General features: G+C 45.0%; 1 protein-coding gene across 2 annotated transcripts in view; it reads right to left on the reverse strand.

Moving 5' to 3' along the window:
• Positions 1-24456, reverse strand: part of SLC38A6 (solute carrier family 38 member 6) — an 80468-nt gene that overhangs the window by 43043 nt on the left and 12969 nt on the right. For both annotated transcript variants that reach the window (XR_006415329.1, XM_044436408.1), the window contains exons 5-8: positions 24147-24186; positions 11433-11511; positions 1073-1155; positions 519-577 (exon numbers count right to left, since the gene is read on the reverse strand). Coding sequence is in view for 1 of the 2 variants with exons in the window: in XM_044436408.1 (XP_044292343.1) it covers positions 519-577; positions 1073-1155; positions 11433-11511; positions 24147-24186 (261 nt within the window). In the remaining variant the exon portion in view is untranslated. The remainder of the gene's footprint in view (positions 1-518; positions 578-1072; positions 1156-11432; positions 11512-24146; positions 24187-24456) is intronic.

The following is a 24456-nucleotide window of genomic DNA, read 5'->3' on the forward strand; positions in this document are numbered from 1 at the left end:
GTATTACTTTCAACTGGAAAGAATAAGGCCTTTGATATATTAATATATACATTAAACTACTCAAAAGAGGTTTGCTGCTTCTTGTGCTTTTTATTATGAAACTAACATGTACATTCAATTTACTCAGAATATATGGCATTTTCTTATGCACAAGTTGCTGCAAATGGTGGTTGGAAGCAAAGACGAAAAAATGCCATTCCACACGTGGAGCAAGAAAGGGAGGGACACAGGCCAGTATTTTTCATTGCCTTGTCAGCAAAACAACAAAACTCTGCTGCATTTTACAGTCCAAAAAATTAACGATAGTAAATCTTTTCATATTCCTGCTTTTTCAGCCAAACAAATATCTAAAAGAAAGAAAACCCGCACACACACACATATAAAGGACAGAAGGAGGAACATTTTGGTTCTAGGGGCAAGTTTTTAAAGAGCAGACATTCATTTCAAAGGGCTCTGAAATCCATCAAAATAATAAGAAAACTTAATGTAAGTTGCGATCTGGGTTTTTTTAGACTTACCGCAAGAGCAAAGTACACCATAAAGAAAAATGATAAACTACTTGTGTAGCCAAGAAAGCCTGTAAAATAACAGTAAAAAAATAAGTGGCAATTTATAAGGCAAGTGACCCTGATGTAGGGCTAGCAGAGCTGCACGGTGTAGGTATGTTTTCCATTACAGAGCTTGGTGTCTGGGGCTTAAAGCTCCGAATAACAACATTCCAACTTGCTTGTCACAGATCATTTATGTAGTTTTGCAGGGCAGAATTAGAACTGGCTTACCACTAATGGCATGCTATAAGTAAATGCAGCTCTTTAATGTCCTGCTGTAAAGGTTTTATTTTAGTAGAGCAGACAAAATACTACTGCAATCTGAGTAATAGGTTAACTAGGCAAAGCTGGAGGACAGACTAGGCTGCAAATAAAATTGCACCCCTCCATCTTTCCTTAAATCTTTTTTTTAAGTAACCCATTAAGAGTTTTGTTTAAACCCCTCAATTAAACTGCTACTAAAAGAGAACACTATAGCTAATAGTAATTATGACAGCAATAATACCCCCTTTAAAATTACTTACCAATTTTAGGAAGAAGTGCTAGAGGGAAGACAATACAAACGGAGGTAATCAGTAACAGCAGTCTCCCATCAAGGTACCAGGAGCTATTGGAAGAGAGAAAGCCTAGATCAGTGACCCTGTCATAAACATACTAAACTTAGTAACTTACTACATACTAAACACTGAGCCTTGCATATAGATTCTGGGGGAACACACTTAAAAAATGAATTAACCTCTTTAGTTCCCATCACTTCTAAAATCATGTTGTAAGCTGCCTAGAGAGCCTATGGCTAATCTGGTGGCATATAAATTAAATAAACTAACTAACCTTTTAAAGGTTACATGTGATACAGAGCTGAAAAACACAACCCCACTACTCACAATAAACTGTTAGCAGGTTAGAATTCAGGACTACTGCTGCCTATTTAAAGAAATCTTAATCTTGTTGGGAAGTAAATCCAACTGAATGCAGTAGGATTCCCTTCTGACTAAACATGGAATTAAAATAAAGCTCTTGCGCCTGAAGAATCAGGAACAGATATTTCATGGAGTAATTTGTTGCTTGTGAATTGCAAGCAACGGTCATTCACAAACTCGTTGCTTCAACAGGTTATGCGGGCAGGAGATGCAGAATTTTTTCCGTCCAAATATCCATAGGATTGCTTCCCATACTAATCAAGGGTAACAACCCCAACCCCAGGTTTCTCTGGATCCATTTTGGTTCACACTGGGTTTTGGCAAGGATAGGGACAAGGGAGTGAGACCCTGCTGGCACTCCTGGATCTCTTGGGGGCTTTCAGACCATTCACCATGGCATCCTTCTGGGATGGCTGGATGAACTGGGAGTAGGGGTACTACACAACAGTGGCTCTGCTCCCCTTTGCAGGGTTGGCTCCAGAAGGTGGAGCTTGAGGAATATTGCTCGGTTCAGTGGATTCCCCAGCAAAGGGGCCTTCAGGGGTCAGTCCTGTCCCCCATAAGATTCAGCATCTACAAGAAACTATTGAATGGGGTCATCTGGAATTTTGAAAAGTTTGCACTGTCATCTGTACGCTAACAATACAAATACCTTGGCTTGGTCAACCCATTCAAGGGGAGACTGCAGATGAGAAATTCAAAGAAAAGTGAGGCTTGTAATGGTGGAAATGAAGGAACTAGAAAAGATCTACAGTTCATTTCCAGGCCAAGGTCAAGATCATCTGCACCACTGTGCTCCCAATCACTGTGCATGAGTGTGCAAGATGGACTGTGAAAAGGCAGGAAGAAAATCAGTGCATTCAAAACATGGTGTTGGAGGAGAGCACTGGACTGACTGAAAAACGAACAGAGGGGTGCGAGATCAAACCATGCCAGAACTTGCCCTGGAAGCAAACATTGCAAAACTGCAGCTGTTGTACTTCAGGCACATCATGAGAAGGCAGGACTCCCTGGAGGAGGCCATCATGCAGGCGCAAGTCGAGGGCAGAAGAAGAACAGGAAGACCAACTATGAGCTGGACGGGCTCCATCAAGAGAGCCACAGCCTCCAGTGAGAGCAGAGCAGGGCTCCGAAGGCGAGGACTTTCTGTGTGAGTGACTGAACACTGTGAGAGATTGCCCTAAGTCGGAGATGACTTGCAGGCAGAGAACAACACAACATTTCTAGTTTTATTATGTTTTTTCCTATAATCTGGATTTATATTGTATTTTATGTGCTGCTGTAACCCAGAAAGCTTGGGTTATCAGGTAGCATATTAAGATCAATATTAAATAACTGATATTGATTAATATGAATTATTGATATTAGTAAGAAGCAGCAGCAGTTGGCACAGGGAAATCTGGGTAGTCCTGAGGAAATCTTTCAGCCTGAGCTATCTACTCCATGGGACAAATGTGAAGACAGACAAGCTGCAGCTGTAAAGCGAGCTGTGCAGTGGAGTGAGGATGGGGAACTGCTTCAGACATTGTTTGCGACGAAACAAAACAATGCAGCTTTTCCTGTAACTATTCTTTGAGAACAGAGGGGTTCTCTCCCCTGCAGGGGCGTGAGATGCCTACAAACCACCAGGCACTCCTTTGACTAAGAGCTATCGGGTCACCAAGAAAGTCCCAAAGGAACATTGTGCTAAGACCCTCCCTTGCTAAAACCCGAGTGCCCACTGATACAGCGTCTTATGCATCATCTCTTAAGAACTGTTGCCTATAAACACCTTGGGCTCAAGTTTTATTTAGCCCAGAATGCAGTTTAGCAGCTTGTAAATAGGCCAGGACATCGTATTACCACTACAGTGACCCACTAACACCTATGGGTTTGTCTGCACTGGCTGGGTGCTGATCCAGCACATACTTTATTTTACACGCATCTGACCTGCCTGGCCAGGCAGCAGACATCACAGGGTGCTCCAGGGAGACCCCTCACCTGCAACTGCAGCATAATTTGTGCGGCTGCACCCGTCCTGGCCACCCTACTTACTCTCTCACTGTCCCCAACTGACCGAGAGCTCTCTCTCTCTCTCTCAACAGAGCCTCAGCATCACCCCCTAAAGGCCAGGAATGATGTGCGGCTATAGACAGATTTCACTCCTCTCAGTTAAGGAGAAGCTGCAATGGGAAAGCAGGAAGGGGAGCAAGTCTGCTCTTCTAGCCGCAGGCCACCATTTTGGCCTCCACTCCCACCACAGTGGCCACCTCCCAGCCATTCCGCTGCTACTCCCCACTCCTCTACATGCCATGAGATCAGAGGCCGGCTGTGCCTTCCATGCTTCCCCACTGCTGCCTGGAGCACCCAAGAGAGGAGGTCCAACCAGGGAGCTTGGCCAAGGCCAGTCGCCCACCAGTGAGCCCAGCCCTGGCCCTACCAGGGAGAGGTGGAAGGCTGAGACCCAGAGATCATAAATCTCTCCCTGAGAGGAAGTGGGGCCAACTTCTTGAAAGCAGAGGGCAATTGGGCCACTTCTAAAAAAGCCTGACCTGGACCCAGAAGATAATGACTACAGGCCGGTTGGCAGCATCTCCTTCCTGGGCATGGTGCTCAAGTGAGTGGCCACTGGTCAATCCCAGGCACTCCTGAATGAAACGGATTATTTAGATCCACTCCAGCTGGGCTTCTGGCCTGATTTTGGAGCAGAAGCTGCCTTTGTTGCCCCAGTGGATGAGCTTTGCTAGAAGGAAGGGGTTGTGTGGCCCTGTTGGTTCTTTTGGACCTCTCAGTGGCTTTTGAGACCATTGACCAAGGCATCCTTCTGAGGAGGGAGCGGGAGGCACTGCACTGCAGGGGTTCCACTCCTACTCGGATGCCTGTTGGGGGATTACCACCCACTGCCTTGGCAGACATACAATGGGATTTCACGGGCTCAGTTTTCCCTCTAGCTGTGCAACATCAACAGACACCACCTGGCAAAGTGATCAAGGGATGTAAGCTGAGAGGACACCAATACGCAGGTGGCACCCGGCCCCATCCCTGCTCTTCCTCAATCCAGGTGGCCCAGGGCCTGTTCTGACTTGGTGCCTGGGCACAGTAAGGGACTGAATCAGGACCAAGACACTGAGGCTCAATCCAGGCAGGATGGAAGTCAAATTAATGGGCAGTTCACCTGTCCAAATGAATGAGGAGGGGCTGTACTCCCCCAAAAGGATCAGCTTCATAGTTTGGGGTTGCTCCAGCATCCAGCACTGTCACTTGAGACACAGGTGGATTCCGCAGCACAGAGCATCTTTTATCAGCTTAGGCTAATACATCAACGATGTCCTCATCTGGACAAGGACGGCGTAGCTACAATTATCCGCACGCCGGTAACCTCTCAATGAGATGACCGCAATACACATGAGGCTGCCTTTGAAAATGGTCCAGTAACTTCAGCTGGTCCAAAACAGGGCAGCAAGATCATGAACGAAGATCAACTGGTATGATATAAGGGCAGCACTACATCATCTGAACTAGTTTATTGCACTGGTTTCTTGGGTCCATGTCTGAGCTCAATTCAAAGTGCCGGTGTTAACTTTCAAAACCTGCCAGGTTACCTGAAGGATTTTTCTCCTCCCATATATACTGCCTGGACCCTAAGATCAAACTCAGCAGTCCTTTTGAGGGACCCCCTGCCCAAGGAAATTTAGTCGGAGCTACTAAGAAGAGGGCCTTTTCAGTTGTGGTACCCCACTACGGAATGAACTTCCCAGAGCAGCTCGCTTGGTATATCCACGGTACTCCTTCCAATGCCAGGTGAGGAATGTCTTATTTTCCCATGAATTTCCCCAAGAATCCTGTACCAATGCTAGACTTCAATCTGGTTTTTACTTCTATTTTATACTGTTGTTTTAACATTCTATATTTTACACTGTTTTTAAATCTTTGTGAACCACCCAGAAAGCTTTGATGCTTGTGCAGTACAGAAATGTTATTAAAAATTGGTAAATCAATTTATTTGATCACACGATCTCTGGTTACCTCGTATGCTGAGTGGAGCAGCAAGTGCGAGGAGAGGGCAGGGGGATTATTTTAAGAACGGGACCCGTATTTCCAGAAACGTGATATGGGGCTGCTATTCAGCTGCCACCTCCTCCACATTTTCTCCTTCCCCAGCCCTTTGTACAGTACAGTTGCATACAAGTACACTCAAACATTGCAGTGCAACTAGGTAATTTTAGAACCTGGATTTAATGATCTTAGGAGGAGCCCCTTTAGATGTCTATTTGTTTTACTTCAGTTGTGAAGCACACGACTTGTGCACCTCCTCTTCTATCCCTCTTCTGTTATGCATGCACTCAGACTCCAGGTCCAGACAGAGGGAAGGCTCTTCTGTGGCAGTAAAAAGGACCCCCTCCCCCAAGCTCCCACTACTGCTGTCTTCACCAGCTTGAAATGTATGCAAGAGGCATTTTTTTATCTTAGTGTTTTCTTTTTGGGTTAAAGATTATTTTTAAGAAACAGAAGAGTTGCCAAGTATATTTAAACTGAATTTATATTGTAAAATATAATTAAATATCATAACCACTTAATATGAACTAAAAATAACATGTCATGTCATCATACTGGAGGGAAAATGCAAGAATAACCACTATCATAATGCTTCCATTCCTTGTACTCTTAAAGAATCTACTTTGATTTGGCAAGGGATTATGTATTTTTTAAAATTTATTTCTAAGCATTTCCTCTACTTTAAAAATCCATTGCAAGGAGGAGCACGTAAAAGTTCTGCTCCATCATAGATTAATTTAATGAAACTTAAGGCTCCTGGGAACTAGAATCTCTTTTTAAAATGTTATTTAGGCAATTGGGAATTCTGCCCTATCAGCACTTAGTCTTTGGCTGATGTTGACAAAAGCAAGAAAGATGCTTCTTGCTTATACAGCAATTTAAAAATATTTGTTATGGAAAAAACAATATTATTGGAGAAGGTAGCAGCTTCCAAGGTGAGGGCTGCCTTCTCAAACCAGTTCTTTTAAAACAGGCCATAAATAAAACAGATCCTCTTTAAAACATGCTGGCTAGTTCATATGAAGTTTACGAGAGGGTTAATCATTTGGCTTCTAGAATTTTCTACGTTGTTTTGGTTTGGCTTTTCCCCCCTTTTCTTTTTGCTTTTTTTGGTAACTGTTTTTATAAGGACCTGAACGTCGTCTCTGGCCACGTGTTTTCCTTGGCACGTGAGATTATCAACTGCAGATGACTTCCCAATAAAGAGTTTATTATGCAGCAACACACGTTCTGGCTCAGGAGGATGACCTTCGTGAATCTGGCGCAGCTATTGGGGCCTCGGGATGGGTTGATGCTCAGACCTTGGTGGCTTGGCTCTTGCTCCACAGGCATGAAAAATGACTGCAAAATTTTGCATATGCATTAAATCTCTAGATTAAGGCCCATCCCAGTACATCAAGCTGCCAACCAAGAGTGTGGGAGTGGGGAGGTAATAAAACCACGGCCAATCCAAGCACAATCTCCAGATCCCCATGCAAAGCAGAGCAGTATCTCCCGAATGGGATGACGCAAGGGAAACATTAATTCAGTAATTAAAGCTGCCCTAAGTTGAAAGGACTTCTTATCAGCGAGGCTCCCTGCTGTATCTCTTTTCCAAATGCGTTTCTCCTCTGCACTGAAAAGTCTCCCCTAATGCAGATGTAGCAAGACCACCTTTCTCAGAAGCCCCGATGGACTAGCCTCCGCCTCAACACAATGCCAGGGAAGCGCTCCCTGAGGACAAGTCGTTCTCTCCCACTGACGTTTTTCCCAGCTCTGTGCTGGCAGAGGCGTGGGCAGCCCAGGCACCACCTTTTCCAATAGCTTTGGTAGGAAAGCACATGTGCCCTTCCTCTCAGCTGCTCCGTGCTGCACTGCAACCTCAGCCCCGACTCTGTTGCCACTGCGCTCCTCGCCACCACTGGCCCCCTGGCTTCCGGAGAGGATCCTCGGAGTGCGATTCAGGGGGCCGATGGGCTCTCCGAAGGGCTGCACTGGCTAGAAAGCCTGGCTCTGAGAAGAAGCCCTCAAAGCCCAGCATGGCAGGCAGGCAGCCCGGTCAAATGCAGAGAGCTCTTAAAACCGAGAAGTCCCTCTGCATAAAAAACACCTTTTAAAAGCCTACGGAAACTGTGCCATATCATGCAGTTCAAGACTGTATCTTAAGAGTTTGAATTCACTGAAACCAGAAGATTGGAAAGGCAGTGAACAGGTAGCCTCAAGTTATTTAATTGCAGAAGCTGGGACCACTGCAATCTGTTCAAAAACAGAACAAGCTATTCCAGTGCTGGGACGGTTTTCTCAGTAAGCTTTCCTTTTTTACTTCTTGGTTTTGAGTCAGTTCTATGGGCAAAGTGAACAACAGCCTACATGGCCAAATTGGAGGAACTGTAAAACAAATATGAAAACTGGCACTACTCCCAAAGCCTATTCCAATAACTACTCAGCGAAAACAAAAATATTTAAGATTTCAGTAACTGCCAGATTTTGCTTTGTGGGTTTAAAAAATATGTTAACATGGTAACACGACAGCAGTGGTTTAAATGTTTCAAGCTCAGTCGTTTGCCTGATTCTCATGTTTTATGTGGTTTCTTTGGCACAAGGTGACTCTGACAGCGACAGAAACTGGCTGGAAACTAAAATTCATCTGAAAGAAGTAAAACTGGATCTGCCATGTGGAAACACATTCAAGCCAAACATACTCTGTGTGGAAATTATCCGGTGAAGTCACCTTGTGAAGAAAGCAGACAGGTACAAAGAAATAAAATGGAACTTGGGGTGATTCTGCAAGACCAAAGAATCTCCTTATTTGCTTTTAAAAGGAGTCCTACAATTGACTAAACTATAGTTGGGTAAGGCAGCATCAGTCCATGAGTTGAAAAATCCCATTTTCCAGTTGTGGGAGGGGGGCGGTCAACAGATTCCTATCAAATTTTGTGGGGAAACTTGTGGATGTATTCCTAGGAAAGCTGGTCTTCCAGTCCAAATCTAAGTGCAGCTTACTGAAGTGCTGCTTAGCCCGAAGTACAGTGAATCAGTTGCTATACGACTTCAGAGAGCACATCCTTGTTTGAAAGATTCTCTATATTAAGAAGCCTACATGGAAATGGAGCACATTAGCATAGCCTTCAACTTAATATGCCGATTTTCTATGTGCAGGGGCGTTTTATGGATGTAAGTGTGAGCTAGTTCACACATACACACTTGTGCATGACAAAATAAATAAATAATTTTTAAATGAACCGTTTCCGCAGCAAGTATGCCCGTACCCCTGCCTTAATTAACCCGAAAGATCCATCCTGTTCAGTCACTGCTTTTCGGGTCGGGGGTTCAGGGAAGAGCCAAAGTGTGGGAGGAAATTGAGCAAGGGTCAGTTCAAGATTTGATAGAGAGAAAGGGAGAAACTGACAAACAGCATTTCAAGCTGCACAGAGGGGATACTGCTCTGTACCGTGGAAGGAGTTGCACACTTCCAGACAAAAGAAAACACGGAAAGCCATTTGTGTGCTTCTGAAGCACTGAAAAATAATTTTTAAAACATGTCATCACTGCATTAGTAAAGGGGCAGCCAGTACCAATGAGGGAGGCAGCCCTAGTGACACAGTGGGGGACACGCATGCTTTTAAGTGCTCGGGACGAGCTTTTGTGCTGGGTTCACGAATAAGCAACAACCCAGCAACAAGTCCAGCTACCTGGATGAAACTGTGGTGGGTTCACACATCATGACAAGCCAGCCTGGCACAAACCAAGCTGGGCCTCCCACCATGGTTGTGGTGTACCGCACATCACGTGGGATTCACACATGTAGCCTCCTTCTTCCGTTTGCAGCCTGAAATGGTCACGTCCAGGAAAAAGCATACACACTGCCCCTCCCTTGTGCTGATTGTGTCAGCTGGCCCTAAGAATTCCTCATCTGGCACAAATAAGAAACAACTATTTCTGTGTTGGCTGCAGATATAAATATGCTGAGAGGAAGTGATGATTGGGTGGCTTCTATTAATCACTCTGAGCTCAGTCAGCAAGGAACTGCTCTGGCAAACGGTTACTGCAAACGGGTGTGCTCAGGGGGAGGCATCTGAAGGTCTCTAGATGAAGAGGTACAAAGAAAGCTAATCAAATTTGCAGACAATGTGAAACTGGGTGGAACAGCAAATACCCTAGAAGGCAGACTGAAGATCCAGGGTGATCCTGATAAACTTGAACACTGGGCTGAAAGCAACAGAATGAGATTCAATGGGAACAAGAGCCAAGTCCTCCACCTAGGAAAGAGAAACTAAATGTATCCATACAAGATGGGGAATACGTGGCTCAACAGAAAAAGACCTCGGAGTAATTGTGGACAACAGGCTAAATATGAGCCAACAATGCAATGCAGCTACAGAAAAGGCAAATGCTATTTTGAGATGCAATAATGGAAGTATTAATGCATCTCAAAAAGGGTGAATCTGGATGTTATTTGTATTATTTGTATGGTGTTTATTTTATGCAAGCCGTCCCGAGACTATGTGATGGGACAGCATACAAAACTTCTAAACAAATAAATAAATAAAAATAAAGTATTGCTTCCAAAGCACGAGAAGTAGTACTTCCCCTATACTCTTCAGTAGTCAGACCTCACCTGGAATACTGTGTCCAGTTTTGGGCACCAAGATTTAAGAAAGATGCAGGTAAATTAGAAAGGCTCCAGCAGAGGGCAACAAAAATGATCCAGGGTTTGGAGACACTGCCCTGTGAGGAGAGACTGAGGGAACTGGGCATGTTCAGCCTTGAGAGGAGAAGACTGAGGGGGGACATGACATCCTTTTATAAGTACCTCAGAGGGTCTCACAAGGAGAAAGATACTGCTAGTTAGCAAGGTGGGGAGGTGAAGGAGAGCACCACCGTGGATGCGAAAAGAGGTGGTAAGACGAATTAGACATGAGGAACCTCTGTAAGAAATGGGCCCTGGGGCAAGCAGACAAAAGGGCATACCTGGGGGAGGAGGGTCGTTGCAGAAGGATTCTTCACAAGGCTAAGCCTGATTATAAGTTGAGGCTTGCAAAGAATATCAGGAACAACAAAAAGGAGCATTGTGTTTAGTTCTGGGCTCGACATTACAGGAAGGATATAGCCAGGTTGGAACTGATGCAGCAAAGGGCCACAAGGATGGTGGCTGGTTTGCAGGGAAAGCCGTCTGAGGAGAGCCTGAGGGAGCTGGGTCTTCTCAGCCTTGAGAGGAGGAGACTCAGAGGGGACCTGTTAGCGACAGACAGGTATGTGAGGGGATGTCACACGGAGATGGGTAGAGACCTGTTCTCCCCTGCAGAGGAAGGCAGGACACGCTCCAACCGAGCCAAGTTCAAGGAACCAAGGTTACATTTGGATGCCAGGAAGCACTTCCTGACAGTTAGGACCCCGAGGGTATGGAATGGGCTTCCACGAGAGGTGATTGAGGCCCCATCGGTGAGGGTGCTCCAGGATAGGCTGGACATGCACATGGTGGGCATGTCGTGAGTGGAGCCAGCTGGAGCTGGGGGTCAGACTAGATGGCCCAGGAGACCTCTTCTGACTCACTCTGTTTCTGTGTTTCTATCTCTTCTCACTGATACCAGAGGGTAGGACATGGAATAACCAACTCATGTTGCAACAACCCAGATTCAGGCTAGATATCAGGAAAGGTTTTCTCACTGTCAGAGCAATACAACAGTGGAACCAGCTGCCTAGAGAAGTGGTGAGCGCTCCCACACTGGAGACATTCAAAAAGAAACTGGACAGTCATCTGATAAGATGATGTAAATTGAGTCCTGCAACAGTAGGGGGTTGGACCTGATGGCCTTCATGGCCCCTTCAAACTTTAATATTCTATGATTCTTCTGTGTCCTTCTCATTTGGAGAACAATGAGACATACCAATCCCTAGACAGTAGAAGAAAGGCCCATACTTCTCCCTGTGGGGTGATTTTTCTCCTTACCCACTATGGTCTCCATTCAGAAGTCCTGCAATGGCTCCAGGAAGTTCAGACTTAATAATGAACAGATAAGATGACATGGCTGCAAAGACAGAACAGCACATTAATCAAACTGCAACTGGCACTTTTAGAACTGGGTGGTCTGGGGAGAAAAAAGTCTCAGTCTCATTTGACAGTGCCGCAAATCATAAAAAACTCCCTATGCCCATTGCATGGACCTCAGAGCAGAACTTTTCTGTTCAGAGGTACAAACACATTATGTAGATATGGTTGATAACTGGTGCAGCGAGGCCATGATTATTAATGGGACTTGAGATGAAGAAAACATAGAATGGCTCAAGCGCCCAGGGGGAAGCTAAATTGAAAAGTGAGCAAGACATGAACAGTCGCAAAAGCATGGGTAATATCCCATTAGTTCCATGCAGAAATGAGTAAGATGGAAGGCAGCTGGGACCAATTTAAGTCTCATTCATTTCAGTGGATCTACTCCATACAGGACTACACCTGGTCCCAGGTTAAGAACGGGTTCTATTCCTGAGATCATCTTTAAGTTGAACTCATATGTCAGTCTGAGTTAGATCATGTATATAAAAAGCATATAAAACACTTAATACTTCCGTATACTACAACATCTTAAACACAATACAGCATTTTAATAATGATAATAATACAGCAATAATAAAGTAACTACAGGTGCTGAAGAGAATCTGATTGTTGAACCACTATAGCCTAATGCTTTCCCAAAGGTCAACGGTGCCTCACCTTTCTCTGATCGCTTCATTATTTCCACTTAGTTTCAATTGTGACTGTTTTTTTCTTGATGCCTCACCTATACTTGCATTGGATTTATGCTTTAGAAGCATGATTACAAACAAAATACAGTACGAAGCTACAGAAGGAAACACTCCACGTGATCTGAAACACACTGGCTTGAATACGCTAGTTTTTCATGAGCATGAAAAACACTGTAGTTCTGCCATCGCCATGGAACTAGTTCTGACTTGGCCGCTCGCTGCCTTTTCCTTTCACCTTCTCTCCCTCCCTCCCCTCACCGCCTGGTGCTTGTGGGCACCCGTTTGCCACTGGAGGATGAGGCAGGTCTTCCGGGTTTGCTTATTCAAAAGTAGGATGTTCTTAACTTGGACATTCATAACTGGAGGACTGGGTGGAACTGGATACAACCCTAGGATGCGTTAACCTGAGATGAACTATATGGACGTCTACCCTCAAAAAGAGGGAACACAGCAGAGTCCTGGTGTGGTGGTTAAGAGCCTGGGGCTGGGACTCAGAGCATCTGGGTTCGAGTCCCCGCTCAGCCATGGAGCCAACTGGGTGACTTTGGTCCAGTCACAGACTCTCAGCCCAACCTACCTCACAGGCGAGTTGTGGGGATAAGATGGAGGAGGAGAATGATATAAGCTGCCTTGAGCCCTTTGTAGGAAAAAGGCAGGATATAAATCGAAAAATGAATGAATAAATAAAAATAGGATAGAAACCCTCCCAGAACAGACTGGTGGACCATCTTGCCACTCTCCGGCTCCCATTTCCACCTCTCCTGGAGCTTCTGGAAACGGGCCCAGCCCACAAGCCAGACCCATTCTGAAATGCTGACTTACTACAAATTGTGAAATAAGTCCAAATCCTTAAATATGCAAGCATCTTTTAAACAAACCAACCTGGGGAATCTAGGTACCTCTACAAATTCCCATGGCCAGCAGCCCATTCCACCTTCTTGCCATTACGGCACATACAGTAATCTATCCAGACACACTGGGGCAGCTCAAGTTTAGCTGCTCCCCATGGAGCAAAATAACCTGACTTACACTGAGCCCCACTCTCCAAGAAACGGGTTCACTAGATATGGGATAAGCCATGGACTCCCTGTCTGGGCGTGACAGGACAACTGGAGGGCAAGACTGGGGAACCTGGAACTCCTTCATTCACATTCTCTGGTATCAATGGAACGATGCTGTTTATTCCTGGGAGAGGAACAGAACACGAATGTTGCAGCATTGGGTGGCGTAGTTTCCACCATGGGAGGGGGGAGTTGCTGGGAGCCCCTTTCTGCTTATGGGCACCCATTAGCACATTAACAACACTGAGTTTTGCAAAATATGTCCATGCGTGTTGGATGTAGAGCCTCATTTAGTAGCGCAAACTGATATTTGATTTTCTCTGAAAAACTATAGCATTTTAAATAACTGGAAAGTTATTCCCTAGATGCAACCGGCTTGTTCACTAAAGAGCATTTTATGTGCAACAGAAATAAAAATCCAATGCATTTCTGTCACCTTGCTATTGATCACGGACAATAAAACGAGTAGAAGGGAACTGCAAGCTATTGCAGCCCTGAAATAGTTAAAGATTACAGATTTTGGAGTGAAGGAATGTGGCCTCTATAAAGAAAAGTGAATTGCATTAATCCAGAGTGGCATGTACCTACAGCAAGGTTAAATTAAAAACAGTTGTGAGGTCACTAAATAAGGAAACATTCACTTCTTTGTATTGAGACACTCAGGTTTTTCCAATTGGAGCTCGCCTTCCTGGTTGACTAAGGCTTGGGGAGACATTTTATTTGGTGTCTCCAATTTTATTCCTGTTTTTTAAAAGGAAATTTGATGGAGTGTTATAAGAGCACGTAATTTGAAAACCACCAGTATGGCTACAGGACAGTAATAAAGACACTACATTTTCTGACGGTGACCTATAGATGTCAACAAAGGCAAAGAGGAATTTTAAAAAAAACTTAGCAAAGAAACTGAAACTTCCTCTGTATCATAGCCGAACATTTTCCTCTCATTTCCAGCCACATCATGTGCATCTGGAATTGACAGATCAGCCATTTATCTCCTGGACATTTTTTTTAAAAGTCACATCAGCTAAAAAGACCCAACAACCTTCAACTAATTTGCAGATCAGATTTCCTGCTAATATACAATGTGTCACTCTTTCCCATGCATTTATTTTAGCCTCTGGCTAACCATTTGATCATTTTTATCCTTTGTTGTGTGATGGACTCTTTTGTTTCCTAAATGGCAGGACCTACTCCTTTGAATATCGACCTCCAAAATAGGGATCCAATCCTTTGTTATCCTTGGGTGCCTTTATAAAAACTAAAAAGAAAGCTCTCTCTGGGGTAGACTGTTCCTTTTTCTTTCTCTAGCCAATAAAGAGAATGGATGCCAAGTTCAATGAATATATTTATACCCGGAGGCTTCCACAAGATAAGGATCTCTCTTTTGGCAGCTCATGAGAAAACAGCGCTATTCAAACCACTGCGCTTTATCCAGAGTTTAAAAGGTTAAGCTATAAGGTTATTTCTTTCCCTCCCCAGGTTTTGCAGCAAAGGGGGACTTTCACATAAAAATCGCCATCCCATAACAGTAAAGAATAAAAAAAAAGAGCCACTGTAGCTGCTACTTGAAAGAACAATGTAAGGTGGTAGAACGTACTATACATTATTATAGTCCTTATTTAAAGTATTTTTATCCTGCTCTTCAGCCAAAAAAGGCTTCTGGAATGGCTTGCACGCACTCCGTAAAACAAGACAGTCCTGCCTGCAGGCTTGGCAATCTAAAATGACACTCAAGGAAAAAGGGATGGGAAGGGGAGAGTGGAAAAATTAATTAATCCTCCAGCGGGGACTGGAGAATGGCCCTGCCTCCCTCTCCTCTCCCTGTTGTGCAGGCTGCTGCTGCCGCGGCTGCTGGTAGAGACAACTGAAAGGATGCTTGTTAAGCAGGTAAGGCTCAAAGGCTTTGCTCTCCTGACCGTCCACTGACATTAATTACAGTGCACGCAGCTGTAACGCTAGCCAAAGCAGCAGTGCTTAGAAAATAGTGCCCCACAATTATTGTTCAGACCTGTACTAGAGAGGTTGCTTGCTAAATTGCGGTCAGAAGTGGACTTTCCTGTACGCCCAAGGTTAAATAGCAATTCGGCCTACATTTCCACAGCCAAGTAACTCAATTATCAATGATGGAATACTAACAGTACAAATTACCTCCTGCTTAGAGATGCTTAAATTGATTTACAGCCCTTGCCTTCCGCATCAGCTCGCAGACAGAAATTGTGCTGGAGAGAGGCCAGCTTTTGGTTGCTGCTGGAGACAAAACACTGGACCAAATGGATTCCTGGTCTGATCTTCCAGGCCGGGTTCTCACATACTTATCCTCTGAGCTTCACGATGAGTTAAGCTACTCGTTCTCTGCAGATGCATGACACACATTCTCTGGGGAGGGAGGCAGCTTGGTGTACAGCACGTTTCATTGCATGCAGAAGATCCACGTCAAATCCCCAGATGCAGCTAGGAAAGCACCCCCCCCCCGAAACTCTGGAGGGCTGTTGCCAGTCAGTGTCTACGATACCAGGCTAATGGAGCGACGGTCCAGGTTTCTATGTTCCTATGCAATGTCTTGGTCCATTTGCAAATATGAGAGATGCATACTGCGTCTTTACGTAGATGCCAGGTCTGGAAGACCATGCCTTGGAAACTTTTTTCTGACCTCCTGTATATGTGGCCAATTTTTAAGTCATGAAGGAAGGGTCTTCTGCACAGGACTACAGGACTTGCATTTCTATACCTCATGTCTCAGGGCTGTTGCTGAAAACAGGTTGTGGGGTACATCCTCATGGTACTAGCTGGGAAAAAGGGCTCAAAAGTGGCATCTTGGCCCAGACAAAAGAGCCTGCTGCCATTTAAAAACTGCTCCTTTCCTGATCTCCAACGCTGCAGCTGGGACCCTGAGATCCGAGGCCCACCACACTTCCCTCCTGGCAACTTTGAATAAATTCGCCGTCTCTCTAGTGGGCAGGAGCCAATCTGTCACTGCATCCAATATGGTATTAATTAGACTTGTCAATCTTTTCATTTTCCAGCATGACTGATTTCTGCCTTGGGATGCATTAACAGAAGTATTACTTCCAAATCACGAGAAGTAGTAGTTTCCCTATACTCCTCATTCATCAGACCACAGAATACTGTGTCCAGTTCTGGGCACTGACATTTAAGAAAGATGCAGAAAAATTAGAAAGGGTCTGGGCATGATATCCCTCTATAAGTACATCAAAGAATGTCACAAAGAGGAAGGTCAAGATCTCTTCTTGCTGCTACCAGAGTTTAGGGCACAAAATAATCAATTCAAGTTGAGACAAGTCAGATGCAGGCTAGATACCAGGAACGCTTCCTCACTGTTGGAGCCGTATGACAGTGGAACCAGCTGCCTGGAGAGGTGGTGGGCCCTCCCACACTGCAGACATTCAGAAAGAAACTTGACAGCCACCTGAGTGGGATGGTGTGACTTGGTGTCCTGCAACAGAAGGGGGTTGGACCCAATGACCTTCCTGGCCCCTCCCAACTCTACTATTCTATGATATACGATTCCCACTTAACTGTTTAGAATACAAAAATGCTTGGTGCGAATAGGGCTTCTTTGGCTTCTGTTTCCAGCTCCCATTAAGCAGCCCAAACCATGACTTCAGACGGAGCCACATGTATTGCCCAACAGAGCTCAGCAGAGAAAACCTTCCAGCAACTGCCTCCATTTATCCCAGGCAACTCGCTCTTCCTTTCAGGGGGTCAGAGAGACTAAATGGAACAAAAGAGCAAACTGAGTGCCCCCATCACGCTTTCCAAGAATCCTCCAAACGCAGCCCCAGCCAAAGAACGGCCTCTTCCATAGTTCAGAGCATGGTATGAAAGCACACAGAGCAGAGTTTTATTCCTGAAGCTAAGCAGTCTGACCCTAACAGCTTCCAGGATGGGAGACCAGAAGGAAGCCTGCCAGAACATGCACTGAGCTCTTTAGAGAAGAAATCAGTAAGGCCTCTGTACAGTCAGTGACTTCACCGGCCACCAGCGAGCCTCCTGGGTTACCACCAATGTCACCTAGAGAGAAATCCCTTTCCAAATATTGACGAATGCTTCCCGGATCTGCTGAAGAGGCTAGCTGGGTACACCAGAGGCTTCAGGCAACCTGCTGAGGATCTCTAACAACGCTTTGCGGGGTGGCCAAGCAAGGCAGCAATTACTTATTGATCTTACTTGAGTAAGATATAGATGGCAGAAGAAATACTGCACAGATAAATCAAATCCTGTCATTTCCAGCTTTGCCTCACATTGAAAAAAAAAGCTGAAAATGCTTTCTATGTAATAATTAAGAAATCGCTTATTGAGAACATCCGGCCAGTGTGGAGAGTCAGACAAATCTGGGTGATGCAATGCAGCATCTTCCACAGCAGAGCAAATAATTCTTACTCCTTTTAGATATAAAAGCCTTCAAAGTTCTGATAATTGCAAATAAAAATGACAGCATGGAGGGCCCCAGCACTCATTTACCACAAACACATCAGGAAAGGCAAGGCAAGCCGCTAAATTTATCTGTCCAATGTGCACGATATTTTGGGACATTTCTGCCTTCGGGGACAGCCCGATGCCGACAAGCAGCCACGCGCAGCAGCGCAGGTTTAGCAGGGCAGCCACTCAGTCACACGGGACGAACGGTGCGGAGGTGGCTAGCGCCCGCCTCATCCCAGGGTGCAGGGAAGCGGCTCACCTCCCGCGACTGCCCTGGGGCAAGCAGACAAGAGGGAGCAGCGCTGCTGCCACTCTCCCTCCTAAACTGCCCCGCGGTTTCAACCAGATTTCTGAAGCGCGATGGCCTCGGTTTTGCCGCATCGGAGCACTATTGCTATTATTGTGTGTTCTTTCCAGCACTCGGCTCGGTATTTCATGCACACGGGACAGGCGCTGAGCAACAGCCAAGACCAGGGTGCCGGGGTGGGGGAATGGCAGGGACCACAACTGGGGATGTGAAGGTGCCTGTGATGTTCCTTGATAGCAGGAATTAATTAATTGCATTAATTACCCTTTACAGAAGAGGCGTTATCTGGGTCTCATTTGATTTATTCATTAATGCACTGTATTGATATCCCACTTATTTTCCTTTCGAGAAACTCAGGGGGGCTTGCATCATTTTCCTCCTTTCAGTCTTATCCTCACAACAACAACCCTGTGAGGCGGGTGGGGCTGAGAGTCTGTGCCTGGCCCAAAGTCACCCAGTTGGCTCCATGAGTGGGGTCTACAACTCAGATCTCCCGGGTCCCAGCTTTGGGCTAGTCACAGGCTCTTGGCCCAACCTACCTCACCGGGAGCAGACTGAGAGCTGGAAGAAGAAAATGATGTAAGCTGCTCTGAGTTCTTTAAAAGAAAAAAGGCAAATAAAAATAAATAAATAAAGCAGTGACAAGAAGTACTGACATGCAAACAATCCCATTTTACAGATGGGAAAGTGAAAGGTCGAGGCACATTTACCAGTCCTGACCCACAGAGGGCACACTCTGCTCTGAGGCCCGACCACTCATGGCCAGGTGGGAAGGGCCTCTCCAGCAGCTCCTGCAGGTCCCAGGTGCACCTGAGGCTTGCCATGCCTCAGATGCTGGCAGCAAAGCAGCATTGGTGGATCTCGTGTATATCTCAATCTGGGCTGGCCAAATGGGAACTTGTAGATTTCTGGGAGAGTCCAGCCATTCATGACCTACATGGGCTGAAATCATCAGGACATCCCATAGCTCTTTGCTACCACAGTACAATCCTTGGAAATTTATCCTTCCCTTTAAAGATGGCATTGAAAACCTAAGTAATGTAGCACACACTTTTTCCCATGCCACAGAACAAATCCAGCTTATCAGAGCAAAAGTTGAACTCTTGATCATTATTCATTGTTTGTATTACACTTCTGCGCCATCTTTATCCATTTAGAAGATAGCACACCTTATTTCTATAAAAGATGCCTCTCTTTCTTAAATAGGTTTTAGGGGGCTATTTTGGAAAGCTACTGTCCAGCTTAGCACCCCTCAAATTGTTGGCACATTCTGTACATGCACAAATTAAGAGCTAATTATCACGCCAGAGGGGCATCCATTTACAATATAATACATTCTGCATTGTGCGTAATAATGACTGTACCAGGCCCATGTAGATCACAAGCTCAAAAGGGTTGCCTATTAGAAAACACTTTTCTTCTAGCTTTTTGCCCTACAGAGTCCTTCTGATTGATATATACGTATAGAAGGATCCAACCCACAATCACATTAAATGGCTTCATTTCTGAAAAATTATCATCATCCTAGATGGTTTCCTAAATTATAAAAATAAAACGTAATTGCTCTTAATGGCCTGAATGATTCAGCTAGGGTTGGAGATGGCAAACCCACCCTCAATTAAAACAGAGCTGGAAATCCTCAATTTAAAACAATAAGGGCAATTACCTTTCAAGCCAAACATAAGCTGCTGAAGGGGTGAGCGCTCAAATTAGTCTAAATCTCTTTGTAAACAATCTGCACTTGTGGAAAATACAGAAGTCACTTAAAAGATTAATTTAGGCAAATCTTTACCAAGAAATGGATGCCCTGTGGCAGGAAACGGCCGTGGTTGCTTCCACTTTAGGTGTCTGTTTATTTCAGAACTGTTTGCAAAGCATTACTGTGGTGGCAGAGGAGGCCAAATGCCCGTCTTTCCTGGAATATATTTTCTGGATTATGGAGCACATTTGCCCCACAAACACTTCGAATATGAGCAGCACTTTTAACGTGAAAAAAAGATCTTTCCCGTTTGATCACATCATCCTGAAAGTTGGTGATCTATGCAGGTACAGTGCCACACGACGCATCAAAGATCATCTGGTCTATCTTTATTTTTTAAATAAAAACAGCTACTGAATTCTTTGACATGGACAAAACCAACTGCAAGACTCGTCATCGTCCCACACCCCTTTTCTGCCACCTCTTACCGGGCTTCTCAATACAACACGGTCATGACAACAGGAGTGGGGGAGAAGCCCGCGTTCTTCCTATTTGCTAAAGCTTCCCTGATTGCTTTGGGGTGATTCTTTTGTGCTGTGGCTATTTGCAAGGCAACACTGCATCCCATTTTACTGAAGAAAGAAAAGGAGAGAGAGGTCTGCGGCAGAACATAATCAGGAATCTGATAGCACTCTGCCGAAGGCCTCCAAAAATCTGAACCAACCGGCTGGAAGCGCTTGGCATCTTCCCAAGCTGCATTTCACCTTTCTGTGCACTGCTGCAAGGCAACTGGGCAGGAGGAAAGCCCTTCAAAGCAGAATTCACACCAAATTTCCACACTGTCATGATATACCAAAGGCTGGATCTAGATTTAGCCACGCTTTGAGTAGACCCACTGAGATCATCACAAAGTCTGGACCCCGTTATATTCCAAATGACAGGAACAACTGCCAAGTGAACGTAACTTGGTCACCTTTGCCAATAAAGAACCAAACAGGTGGCAGTTTCAGGGGGGCAGGAAAAACACTGATGGGGCAGGAATGTTATTCATATTTGCTAGATGCCAGCAAAGGTTTGTATAAGCCACCTGGGATCTTTCTAGCTCAGTGAGATGTCCCTGTACCAACCCTGTCATAAAAATACCACTGGCACAAGAATCTGGAGAGATGAAGAAACACTATAGCACACTCTGTGTTAGTGAAACACGGTACATGTCAAGATTCTAGCAGGGAGGTAATGCCTCTGGAGAGCGAGACAAGAGGCTTCAGGGAAATACATCCCCACGTCATATAATGGCTTTGTAAAAATTGACCTATTCTTCACTTGCAAAATAAATCCAGAGTTAAAGAGATAAATGAGCAAAATAAATAAGTAGGGTGTTTTTGCAAAATAGAAAAACTACTCTCTGTACTGGTATAGAGGGAATATATATATACACTATTCCATCTGAAGGAATACACTATCTTGCTAGCAGTTAAAAAGAAGAGATTACACTAGTTACAGACTTGTTAACTAAGATCAGCTTAAACTTAGTACAGTAGCATGTAAGATCATTTCCCCCTCAAGCCCAAGGACTGCATCAGTTCCTACATTTCTTTGCTGTTATTGTTGGGAATATTAGCAAAAGTAGTATTTTGCTCTTTCCTGGAAAATGCAGTGGCCACAGCGTTACCCCAAATGACCAGCAGATGGGGTGGCAACAGCAGCCAGGGGAGCATCTATGCCCTTGACCAGCAAAATACTCCCAATGCAGCTACCACTTCCCTGTCCTATTCACAAGGAAATTCAACCCCGAATCTAAAGCACCTATTTTGTTCAAGTGTGGAAAGAATCTTGAAAAAAATGAACAGTAGATCCTTAATTAAAACTAAAAGCTGGAGATCAAAGACATTACTGGCACAGTTTTGCACAGTCAATGCTTGGTTCTGTTTTAAATGGTTAAAACACCTGGAGTAAAGTCATCCTCCTCCATCTATATATGTAAAGATAAGTACACAGAATAGCAGAGTTGGAAGGAGCCACTCAGGCCATGAAGTACATCTCCTTGCTCAGTTCTGTTCTAGTGAATCCTGCCTGCATGACATGCTACCATTAGCTATTAACTTCCTGTAGATCATCTTCATACTTGAAAAATATTAGCAGTCAAACTGAGGCCCACTGCACACACCGTACTAGGCAACGGGGGGTTGTTCCGATGCGACGCCTGGACCTGGAACGTTTTTTCTATCGAGCGACTGGGTTTTGCTTTTGCAAACAAGCCACCCTGAGAACCCATGGCTTGCAGCAGGGGCGCCTTGGGTGACTTGCTGGGCTGTCCAGCCGGAACAGAATGATTCTCTCCAGCATTGCCCAAAGCAGCTAGATCTCCAGCAAGAACAGTGAAAATCCCTGCTGCTCCTCACGACCTTCTTAGCGGGCCACCTTCATCCCTCGTCAGCACGCTTCACCTCAGGAGGGCTTTTTCATTTTTGTTTCCATAGAAATCTTGAAGCGTGAACACTGGAGAGCTGCATTCACAGGTTGCTGGTTCTGAGCACGTGCACAAGAGTGAATTTTGCATGAATCATCCCTCCATTTTATTGCTCTGCCTTGAGTTTTGTGCAATTTCCCTGTCTCCTTGCTCTGGCATGAAATTTCCAAAACGTTGCTCTGTTTTGCTGTTTACTCGTAGTTCTAAAATTTGCATAATTTCCCTTTCCATTTGACTGCCTTGCCATGAAATGTGCATATTTTAGTGTTCTTCCTCCCTTGTCCATCCTGAAATGTATGTATCTTATTTATTATATTTATAATTTGCCTTTTTGTATCTATTATGGAGGAGATGCAGAGAGGAAAACACACACTTTGCCAGTGAAAAGTACATTCCCACGCACACTGAATGCTGAAGGGGACTGTTTGCTTCCATCCAAATGATCAGTGCTATCTAAAACCTTGCAATAATATTTTCCAATCATGAAAGCTGCCTCTTGAATTAATAAAAAATAAGCCTCTTGGTAGATAGGCTTATGGCTTGGGGTCTAGTTTCTGACACGCAGGATTATTACTGATGATGGAATAAGTAGCTTGAGAATATCAAGCGTGCGATAACCCCGGCCTCCAGCGTTCCTCGGAAGAGCTTTATTACACATGGCAGGCACGGGTGGCTAAAAACGGTTGGGAGGAGGAAGAAATAAGATTCGAATTTCCTTTGGCCAGCACACTTTGCACTAGGCTTGAGGTCTGTCTGAGTCTTCACTGCTTATCCCCATTTGGTTTAATGACACTTATTTAGTGGTCCACTCCCACAGGAAAGGAAATTAAAAATCATATTTCTTGCTACATAATGTCACCCCAAACCAGTATGAATAAATAACCCTTAGTCCTTCTGAGTGGTGTGTACATACTTCTGTCAGGAGTTAATATCAAAGTTCTGCTGCGCTTTCGAATGCAGTTTGCTTTACAAAGAAGGATACGAAATTGAATTATGGAAGCAAATGGCCCCGTTCGAAGTATATTTATAAGTGGAGAAATGACTGGCAGCCTGACCTGAATTTATATAACCACAGAGACATTACAGAGCTCAGCAACTTTGCAATCTGGCACTTGGTCCTTCCACGTTATATTAAGGTGCTTTCTTGCACAAAGCATGTGGAAGCGGACAGGGAAATGAACACAAAGACAGCAGGTGCATCTGCATGAGCACAGTTCCCTTGGGATGAGCAGGGGAACTGCTGATACTGTTCATTCCCATTCTCAGGTGGAGACATTAATCAGTGCTCCACCTCCGAAACGAAAAGAACAGTCTTGTTTTTCCCATGATGTTCTGCTTGCAGACGGAGCAGCCATTGAGTGGTACAGCAGATCTACTGCCTGGCAGGGGCTGTCCCACACCTGGCAGATGGACAGGCATCGCGGCCCACCCCACATCACGCGGGGCACTCAAGAGCACACCTAGCCAGGGCCAAACTGCTCAGGACCAGCTGTTCCCCTGACATCTCTGCTGCAGCTGCAGAATGTTCTGGATGAGGCAGGAGAGGAAGGGACAGTGGATATGACCTGCCCTTCCTCCGGAAAGGACTGGTGTGACACGCACGCACCGGCAGGCGCAAGGGAAAGCTGACCCATGTCTGTCTGGCAGCCAAAAGGATTTCATGGGCCCATTTTCCAAAGGTTGCGCTAGCCTCACCTACACAGGTAAATATAGCAACACCTTTGTCAAAGTATGGCTGAGATGTCAACCAGTGCCAGAACCATTCAAAAGCCGAGCTTTTGCCTTAAGAGCAACTGGGCCATGGCCGGCCACTCATAACTCAAATTGCTATCACTTTCCCGAACAGTTCCACACACAGATTCTGCACCGTTCATAAGACAGCTCTGTGCACATTCCCTCCAAAGGAGGCTCAGCAGTATCAGTTACCGTAATTGGACATTTCTTACCTCCAAGGTTCTGTATAATGATTGTACTGGCCACAAGGACCTATCAAAAGAGCAAAATATTTTTGAAGACACAGAAACATCATTGCAGGCTAGGCTTAAATCACGTCTTTAACCAAAAGTGGTAGAAGCAATTACGTGGGAAGATGCTGGGTTTCTATACTGTACTGTAGGAGAGAAGACAAAAAATAAAGAATCCAGCTACTCCCTTGAAAACATAAACTCACACATTATTAGCAAAGTTAGCCGTGACTTGGACCGGCATTTAGCATAAAAGGCGACCCCAAGCATTTCATGAATATTGTACCACGCC

The sequence above is a fragment of the Varanus komodoensis genome, unplaced genomic scaffold (assembly GCF_004798865.1).
Source record: "Varanus komodoensis strain SLA01 unplaced genomic scaffold, ASM479886v1 scaffold3, whole genome shotgun sequence".
Lineage (NCBI taxonomy): Eukaryota > Metazoa > Chordata > Lepidosauria > Squamata > Varanidae > Varanus > Varanus komodoensis.